Below are 10,921 nucleotides of genomic sequence, written 5' to 3'. Positions count from 1 at the left end.
ATATGTACACATGGGGGGGGGGAATTATCGTAATATATATTTCTGACAAAATTTAGGGCAGCCCAAATGAAGCCAGAATGACTAATAACGGGTTTATTTTACACATTTTTTGATCTTTTTTTTTTACACGTCGATTTCGTCATTGGATCCTCCAAAATCTGGTCTGTAGGACTTCAGTGCTGCTACTTCTGGCTGCACAACCTTGGTCATAGTGTCGCCCCTTTGTGTGCGCAACAGCTTAAATACTAGATTACATGATGACGTTTTAGAAATCCGTGCACTCTTTTCCTTGGCAAAAGATGTTGATTTTTGAAATTAATCTAACAATCTAGGGATAATCATAAAAACACGAAATAAATTGTAGATCAAGCATTTTAATGCGATATATGACAATAACAGCTGAGCATAGAGAAAGGATTGCTGAGTACACCGTAATGCCGGAAGCCAGAAGGAAGGCTATAGGTATCACTCCACCTGGTCTAGGTAAAGAAAAATGGCGTTTTAAAGAACTATTTTCAAACAAGATGCCTCAAATCAATATATTTGTGATTTTCAGTGACTGTACATTTCGAAAAGCGCCCTAAGTGGACCTGATGCCGTTCACCTGTCATACATTTAACAGATGACCATTTCACAAAATAGAGTTATGTTGTATTGAAGGAAAGCATGCTTATGTAAACTATCTACCAAACTTTATAATATGTCAGTTTTACCAAGTTTACTATAGTCTGACAAAAAAATTATCGCGATAAAGGTATAAGCATATATATCACTGATAATTGAATTTATACGACTTACTTATCACGTATAATCGAAAATAATAAACAAACTCATCCAATCAGATGCATGTCAGCGCATAAATACGTGCAGATTTTAGATGATTATGACATCAGCATAGTTATTAAGATGTAATTCCATCTTCATCATAGTAAAAGCCCGGCTAATCAGATACAACTACCACATAAATATACATATATATCGTTCTCATAATTAAATTCACCCAACATTTTCAAGATATAAGCTTTTTATCAAATTTGAACAAATTCCTACAAAAGCTAGTTTCGCCAATGGTTGAAAATGCGGACAACCAGATGCGAAATAAGTTTATTGATAGGCATAGGTCTTTGTTATACTACAATTTAATCCAGGATCTTCATCGTATTTGCGAAATATTTTTCAATCGTATCAGATGATACTGTCTCTCGAACGGTAAGAAGCTCGTTAATTGGATGCAAGATAACCTCATTCATATACTGAATCTCGCTTTTAGTTATCATCATTTGATATCTTGATTAAACAACCAATCTACCACATTTGATCCAAATCGAATTAAAAACAAAGATCAGCTACAACGTATTAAATATGCGTAGACTTCGCTTTTTATGAATTTTCTCCAAGATCTTGATAATATTGGCCTATATACCAAACTAGGTTACAATTGGATCATAAATATGGTCTCTGGAGTGGTAACAATATCAACCAATAGGATGCAAGATCACCTCGTTAACCTTGATAAAATCATATATTTTATGTCTGAGCAAATTCGAATGAGATGTACGGCCTCCAGACCGGAAATAACATCAGTCACTCTTACGCAAGATCACCCCAGTAATATTCATAGATCTAGCTCATTATCAGATTCACCCGATATCTATATGGTATGACCCCATATTCCACGTTTTACCAAACTTAGATCTGAAAACGACATCGAAAGCTGTAGCAAGCGATTCTTGGTGGACAGTCAATGACGACACACCGCGTACTACCGAAGCGTGGTCAGGCCATAAGCTCATATAAGGGTCGTATAGACAGGCGGGCTAGAAATATTAATACTGAGGTTCTAACTGTAGCTTATCTCGGTTTCATAGCTTATGGGTGCATATTAATAATAACAGGCGTGATGAGGCTCTTTTTTGAGCCAGCCTAATAGATCATTGAAGTGGAGAAGCGGCATCGATACACCTATGTCATTTTTACAAGTAAGTTTAAACCCAAGGTAATACTTTCAAATCAATCAGTGGAATTCATAAAATCTTTTTTCCGATGGTAAATTTTCACATTATATTATAAGATTAACTGTGAAATATTGGAGTATGTGATCTCTACAAGGCTGATGTTAAGAAAAAAGGAAACATACCAATTCAAGAATTAAGAAGTCTCTTTCTCTGAATTTCAATACAGTTAAATGTCCGCAAGAAAGTTGGTCTTTGACACGATCCAGTTATAATACTTTCCAACATGCGTATAAAAACTGTAGAAATTTTCGACGTCACATCCACTACCAACACCCCAAGAAGCGATTCCCCCTAAGGCCCAGCGGTTAGACCTTGGAATTCTCATCACCCATCCGCCACCACTATCTCCCTTGCAAATATCGCCTGATCTAGCCACCTTGGAGCCACCACAGATCATATTCTCTGTGAAAACACCCTTGCCAGTTCCAGTACGACATTCGGCGCGGCTGACGATCGGAATTTCAACAACCTGCAGCAATGTCGCCTTTACTTTGTTTACGGTATCGATGTAACCGCAGCCAAACACCAAAGTCTTGCTCGAGATATTTTTCTCTGCTGGATCGAAAAACTGTCGATTCATTTCGTCTTCGGGCTCCAGGCAAATAGGCTTGATATCGTCTGTTTTCTTATAGTCAACACTTTCGTCCATTTTTATAACGGCTACATCATTATCCAAAAGAACAGGACGATTAAAACTTTCGTGAACGAAGTAATTTCTGAAGGATCTTACAATGGCACCTTTCCCACAAGACTTCGATCCAAGGTATAAAGCCACGTTGCTCCTGTCAAAAGAGTATCCAGACTGACTCGGAAATTCTTGTATACAGTGAGCAGCTGTAACAAGCCAGGATTTTGAAATTAGAGATCCTCCACAGAAAACAGCACCGGTGTGTTTGTTCTGCAATATGACAATGCTAAGTAAATGAAAGCAAGAATATATAGTTCTTTACTGTATGATGCTTCCAAACAAGCGAAATTACAGCTACAAAGTATGGCATGTCAAATGATGTACTGCTATATAACATCTAACGTTTGGAATCAAAGCCTTATTCTGACGTGCAAAATATTTACGGATCATTAGCTATATTACTAACATTTTCATCGATATCGGTACTGCACGATTACTATAGCGTAATTCTGAGAGTCTGTCCTTTAATATGGTATGCAAAAAAAACTCTGCAATGACAGTAATATTCAAATATAAATTAGAAGCAATCTTCAAGGCCACGCATAGAGATAAATCATGAAAATAATTTATTGTAATATTTGTTTCAGGAAGACCATGTCCTCTTTACTTCTGTAGTGCAATTTTCATGCGCACTGGTATCGTAATTCTGGTTTTACTTGTGAGATCAAGATTATGTCGTGTTAATTCTTGTAAGCTGCTAAGTAATAAAGTAATCAATACGTTGGGATTTGACATTTTCGATGTTAGATTTATGAATTATTATCTTGCAACACGTTTATTCAAGATGACCGTGACGTACACTTAAATGGTATTGCGTAGGTCCGTCAGTAGTAAATGGGGGCACCCTAGCGACAATGGGAATTAGCATTACAAGACCCCTTGGGCAACTCTAGCGACAATGGAAAATTAACATGGAGAAAAATCGTGGGTCAGATTAGCGTCAAGGGAAATTAACATGGAGAAAAATCGTGGGTCACTCTAGCGACAAGGGGAATTTAACATGGAACTATAGTGTGGGTCTGTCTAGCGACAAGGGGAAATTAACATGGGAATAGAGTTTGGGTTTGTCTAGGGACAAGGGGAATTGAATATGGGATTTTTTTTAAATTTAAATTTAAATTTAAATTTAAAAAAAGGGGTAGGCAATGGAAAGGCTATCTCTTTTCGAGAAATATGGCTGGCCCTGAAAAGGGCCTTTGGGTTTTCTTCTTCTTCTGCTTCTAATTTCTTCTTTTTCTCCACCAAGTTCTTATTTTATCTCCAACACTCTTTCTCTTCTTCTCTTTCTTTTTCTCCTGCTCTTCTTTCTTCTTCTTCTCTTCCTCCTCTTCTTTCTTCCTCTTCTCATTTTCTTCTTCTTTTTCAATCTTTTCGTTCCATTTGCTTATTCTTATTCTTTCATCTTCATCCTCCTTCTCCTCCTTTATCTCTTTCATGACACCACTAATCTTGTCCTTTACCTTTTTTAAGTTATTAATTTCCATCTTTACACGATGGGGACTATAGGAATAATGGTCTTCAACCAGTCTTATTAACATCTGCCCCATCATTCCTAAGTTGTCTAAAACGTCTTGTAATGTTTGTATTTTGTCCATTTGGTTAGAAGCCATCTTCTTTTTTATTCTTTGCAGAATGGTTTGAACGACGAATACTATGGGTTCTTATACTTAAAGCGCGTACGTGAAGGAAAACATCCCCCTAAAACGTAAAATTGATCTTACCTAGATCATGACCAAACAACGCGCGAACGTGAAGGAAAACGTAGCTCTACTTTTTCATTTCATATAATAAAACCCAAACTATACTTTCTCATTTCATATAATAAAAACCCAAACTATACTCTCCACATACGCTAAGAAACAATAAACAAAATCCATAATCTACTATCCACACAATCTTACGTGAGCGCTTACAAAACCCAAACTATACTCTTCACATACGCTAAGAACAATAAACAAATCCATAATCTACTATTCACACAATCGTACGTGAGCGGGTACAAACACAAACACAAACACACCAACACAAACACACAAACACATACGCTAAGAACAATAAACTAATCCATAATCTACTATCCACACAATCTTACGTGAGCGCTTACAAAACCCAAACTATACTCTTCACATACGCTAAGAACAATAAACAAATCCATAATCTACTATTCACACAATCGTACGTGAGCGGGTACAAACACAAACACAAACACACAAACACAAACACACAAACACATACGCTAAGAACAATAAACTAATCCATAATCTACTATCCACACAATCTTACGTGAGCGCTTACAAAACCCAAACTATACTCTTCACATACGCTAAGAACAATAAACAAATCCATAATCTACTATTCACACAATCGTACGTGAGCGGGTACAAACACAAACACAAACACACAAACACAAACACACAAACACATACGCTAAGAACAATAAACTAATCCATAATCTACTATCCACACAATCTTACGTGAGCGCTTACAAAACCCAAACTATACTCTTCACATACGCTAAGAACAATAAACAAATCCATAATCTACTATTCACACAATCGTACGTGAGCGGGTACAAACACAAACACAAACACACAAACACAAACACACAAACACATACGCTAAGAACAATAAACTAATCCATAATCTACTATCCACACAATCTTACGTGAGCGCTTACAAAACCCAAACTATACTCTTCACATACGCTAAGAACAATAAACAAATCCATAATCTACTATTCACACAATCGTACGTGAGCGGGTACAAACACAAACACAAACACACAAACACAAACACACAAACACATACGCTAAGAACAATAAACTAATCCATAATCTACTATCCACACAATCTTACGTGAGCGCTTACAAAACCCAAACTATACTCTTCACATACGCTAAGAACAATAAACAAATCCATAATCTACTATTCACACAATCGTACGTGAGCGGGTACAAACACAAACACAAACACACAAACACAAACACACAAACACATACGCTAAGAACAATAAACTAATCCATAATCTACTATCCACACAATCGTACGTGAGCGCTTACAGAACCCTAACTATACTCTTCACCTACGCTAAGAAACAATAAAGAAACCCATAATCTACTATTCCCACAAACATACCTGAGCTCTTACAAGCACCAACACACAAACACATACCCTCACACTATCTTAAAAAAGAGTTAGTGTTTATAATCACACTACTCTACCTACACACATTGGCAAATCGATCGTTATTTCTTTTCTAGAGTATTGGGTTGCCCTGAAAAGGGCTGTTTTTTTTTTTTTTTTGGAACTTCATGGACATCTGGTTAATAGTGGCACCTTCCAGGCCTAGCGCCACATACACATCTTGTCCCCCAGTTACTTTTTACCTTTTTGGGGGAGAGAGCAGAGGCAGGATATGTCGCTTCAGAATCCCAATTTTCGCTCTCTGGGATTCTGAAATTTCTTCTTCTTCTCTCCTTTTCCTCCTCCTCCTCTTCTTTGTATCTTCTCTCCTCCTCTTTGTATCTTCTTTCCTCTTCTTCTTTATATCTTCTCTCCTCCTCTTCTTTGTTTCTTCTTTCCTCCTCCTCTCTTATCCTTCCCTCCTCCACAATGGCTTCCGCGGCCAGTTCATTTAATATGCGCCTGGCATATTCCAGATGCACATGAAGTTCCAACAGTTTCTCCAGTCTCGTGTTCATTTTTGGTGTTGATCAATCAACAAGGGTAGCTGGACTGCCGAACGAGTTTCAATTTATAGTGAAAGCGCGGACGTGAAGGAAAACATCCCCTAAAAACATAAAATTGATCTTACCTACATCATGACCAAAAAACAACAACGCGCGGACCTAAAAGAAACACTCACTCACTTTTTATGCTACCCATCACTATTTTAAAATTTTTTATAAATCACTTCAATAGACTACCCACATGCGCAAAGCAATCCAATCTAACCCCAAATTTACACCTCAAACACCAAAAAAAAAAAGACATCATTTTAATCTACTATCCATACCAACTTACTTAACCACTTACAAACACAAACACACAAACACATACCCTCACATTTTTTTTTAAAAAAGAGTTAGTGTTTATTTTCACACTACTCTACCTACACACATTGGCAAATCGATTGTTATTTCTTTTCTAGAGTATTGGGTAGCCCTGAAAAGGGCTGGGGTTTTTTTTGTTTGCTATGGCATTCTTTTTAGTTTCTAAGAATACGATGTCCTCTGAGGATAGACTTTCTGGCGATAGGTCTGCTTCTTCGGAAAGAGAAGAAGAACTCTTTGGTGTCGATACGACAATCGACAAAGCCTCTGTCAGCTTCAGGCTGCTGCTGCTGCTATTGTTGTTGCTGTTGCGGCTGTCTCTGAAGTCTGTACTTCTCTGTCCATTCTTCTTTTTCCCTGTTCATTTCTTCTCTGAAGAGCTCTTCTATCAGGTCTTCAGTGATTTTTAACATTCTCACATTCTCTATTTCTTCTGGCTTCGGTATCAGACTGTGTCTGACCCATGCAAATTCACGTAGGCTTCGTTGAGTTTAGCTAGTTTGGAGCACATCTTCTTAGGAGGATGAGTCGACAATGGATGGTTAGACTGGAAACAACCCGGTTCTTAAAGTCAAAGCGCGGACGTGAAGGAAAACATCCCCCACACGGTTTTTGAGTCGCAACGTTCAGTGAGTGTCATGAGAGGGATAGTAAGAAATGAAAGAGCATCAATCCAACATTCTTATAGCTAAACAAAAGACAAAGGCATTTTTTTCAAAACACAACATTTTTTATTCAAAAATCACTTAACACTAAACAACAACTCTAACATTTTTAACAATAATCCAACAATATAACATCAAACAATTTTTTCAAAACACAACATTTTTTATTCAAAAATCACTTAACACTAAACAACAACATATCTAACATTTTTTAACAACAATGCAACACTAAAAGTTTCTTCACTAGGTAAAAAGGGATAACAGTCTTCCATGGTTTCTAGTAATCTAGGATGACTTCTCTCAAACTGTTGATTTCTATGGTATTATCGAATTCTGCACACAGGATGACGTTCACCGTTTCATCAGGGTCTCTGTCTTTAAACTGAATTTCCACACGAATCTGGCCGGATTTTATAGGGTGGAAATGTCCCTCGTCGCTGCCTTGGTCTGGAGTGAAATCGAAAGCCCACAAAGCGTAGCCTCCTGCATAATCCTCGTACGTAATACCGTGACTGGTATTGGTTCCTAACTGTCCGGTGGCTTCGTACAGGGACAAGTACGATCTCAAGTAATTCTTCTTTTTAAAGTCAGTTTCGAAAGGTCGGGTACACAAGGTCTTGCCATCGCGACTGACTTCGATTTTGGACACGCCAAAGTGTTGAAAGTAGAAAGGATTTTTTTCAGCAGCTCCGTTGAATTCTGTATTCTCGACGATACCAACGATCAAACGTTTGGGTAACTGTCCTTGGAACAGATGATCTTCGATCATGGATCGCTGTCCCTTGGGAATGGTGAAGGTTTTCACTTCCACGCGTCGTATGGGATACTTGGCGGTCGTTCTGCTCAACGTCTGACTGATGTCGTTTCCCACTTTAGGTAACACTTCCACACGGCGTACGTAGAGTCTGGCTTCTAGGATTTTGGTTTTGTAACCGTCACTATCAGCCATCAGATGGAAAGCGGCACTGCTACGATTCAGTCTCAGGCGGACATCCACCCCGTTCAGCAAATACTTTTCTTGCAACCACATGTCCAAATGCAAACGATCCATCGGTTCTAAACTTGTGTCGGCTCCCGTGATTCTCTTTCTTCGTTCTACAAATCCATCATTGTTGTCTTTCTTTTCATCAGTTTCCAATATTTCAAACTTGGTAGGTTCGTCAGCTTCCCATACCACACAGGCATTGAGATGAGTGTTCTTGGCATCTATTCCGTACGTCAAGAGATTTTCCAGGTAGGCACGATAAGGGTAAGTATCCATGCTGCTACTGACCAGTTTGTTATTCAAATACAAGTCCACTCCACTGAACAAGGAATGCATGAAATTGTTGACGGGAGCTACTGCTTCATCGTCTATAGCACCTCCAGTCTTATCTAGAATTTTGACTTTCAGGTACAAGTAACTGCTACTCAGATCGATGTAATCTTCGGGCTGTCCTTTGATTTCAAACTCGATGGGAGCGGAATCCGTCAGTGAGGAGACGGGGTGAAATTCCACCCACTGGGATTCTTGCATCGTCATCATCGTGGGGGGCATGGCAAACAGGTCCAGTTCCGTCTTGGAACAAGCGCAAGATTCTCGGTGCATCATTTTTTTGTCTCTTTTCTCAATAATCGAAAACATCTAAGTCTCGAACGGTTCTTCTTTTCTTGGCCTTTCTCGCTTGAAGTCTGGTGAAAGGGTGTTTTCTTCGTCGTCTCTTTCTGCCTTGTCCTTGCTGAATGCCTGACTCGGTAGCGTGCAGGGCATTTATAGGTGTTTCTCGTTGGCCTAAAATGTCTTTGCCCGTTTCCAGCAAGACATTTTTGCCTGCCCTCATGAAGGCTTCTTTAGGGTTTTGTTTGTCAATGATGACATTTTGGAGAAATTCTTTGCCTTGCGTCAGTGCCGCATCTTTCAAGGCGTGCAATCCGCGTGTCACCATCGGTTTCAACACCGGGGCCACCGAACGAAAGGCCGATTTTAACATATCTCCTAAGCCGTGTCCTCGCTGTTGAGCAACCCCTCGGTACACTGGATACATGACTTAAGAGTCGTGAGAGAACCGTTTTCGAAAATGGAGTTTCACCGTGACTTTTCCTTTGGTGAATGGAATATTTTGTCCCAGATCTCCTTTTATAGCAATGTTGACCGTGTCCAAATACGACTTACTGACAGGCAAATAGTGAGGATGGACAAATTCGCGGTGGACGTGGTAAGTGTTTCCACCTTCCTCGTCAGTGTTCGTGGCAGAATCCACTTTGAAAGGAATAACACGCAGTAACGGTACGGAGGTGTGTCCCACCACGTTGTACTCCACCACATCGGAATACACGAACATCAAATTCAGTCCTTGGTTCAGTTCTACCGGGGAACGAAATAAGTTGCAAAAAGACTCGTTGTCGTAAACGATGGGTAATTATAATTCGTTTTTCTTGATCATGGTCTTTCTCATGTCCATGTCTCCGCCCAACATGTCATACAATTCAGGACAAAATAAAATGGACAGGATTTTACTCCGTTCAAATTTCATCAAGAAGCGACGAGCTGCTTTGTGGTACTCCATGGTGACATTTTTGTTGACATGCTCCAAAGCTTTCAGAAACACGACATTAAACCTGGAGGTTATGGTGCTGACCAAATGTTGACCACTAAAATAATAGCCTGGGGGAATGAACAAGTGATAGGTGGTGTACTTTTGTGTACGGGTTTTCTTGTCATATTTGACATTGCTATCCATCCACTGTTGCATTTGCTCGTCATGAACTTCCACATCAAAAAAATTTTGATTGGGAAGGACATTGAGGACTTGGGTCGGGTGAATCATTTCTACTAAAGCCACTTCCCAATGGGCTTCGTGATCCAACTGGATGGCCTGAGGTAATTTGGCCGTGTAACAGCACAACGTGTTCTTGGGAAACACCTCCATGGAACTGTCACTAGGTAAAGTTCAGTAAAATTGGTTTTGGTCACTCATAATTCCAGAGTTCTGTGGCTGTCCGAGGGGTTACTGGACGTCTGAGGCGTGTCTCCGTCTAAAATGGGGTTCTGGTTGTGATTGAAGTGGTGACTGGCACTGGCACTGGACACAAGGTTCCCGGGGTTCCCGTTCGAGGTGAATTTCAGGGAGGGATTAGGAAGCAGGTAACCGATGCAACTGCTCAATAAAATGGTCCACAATTGTTTGTCTCCTTGTTGCAAACTCAAATTGGCGATGGCTGCCCCGATGTCACAATACACCACGAAGATTTGGCAGAAAAAGACGATTTGCGTTTTAGGCACACGTTCTCCACACCACACCCACAAGGGTTGTTTTTGTAAATCTTGCACAGAAGAACTAGGTGAAGGAGGAGTGGTCGACGTAGCTGCGTCTGCTGTGTGAAAGGGCATGATGGTCACTTCTTTTTATAGTCGATGACTTGCGAAGCGTCGATCCAAGAATCAAAACTGGGTGGATATCCTTTCAAACGTACTTTGACTTCTTTGACACGTCGTTTGCCCACTTTACGGGTTCTGCGTTC

At 39.6% G+C, this 10,921-nt stretch overlaps 1 protein-coding gene across 1 annotated transcript in view; it reads right to left on the bottom strand.

The window, feature by feature from the left end:
- Nucleotides 1–358: 358 nt before the first annotated feature.
- The window catches only part of LOC149789006 (uncharacterized), a 72,925-nt gene continuing 62,362 nt past the window's right edge, over nt 359–10,921 (bottom strand). The window contains exon 16 of the mRNA XM_089975164.1: nt 359–2,913. Within this exon, the coding sequence (XP_089831290.1) occupies nt 2,182–2,913 (732 nt within the window). The 3' untranslated portion in view covers nt 359–2,181. The remainder of the gene's footprint in view (nt 2,914–10,921) is intronic.

This window comes from Sinohyriopsis cumingii, chromosome 11 (genome assembly GCF_028554795.1).
Source record: "Sinohyriopsis cumingii isolate HCF-2022 chromosome 11, ASM2855479v2, whole genome shotgun sequence".
NCBI lineage: Eukaryota > Metazoa > Mollusca > Bivalvia > Unionida > Unionidae > Sinohyriopsis > Sinohyriopsis cumingii.
The sequence above is the reverse complement of the archived record's forward strand: the minus strand, read 5'-3'. Positions and strand labels throughout refer to the sequence as shown.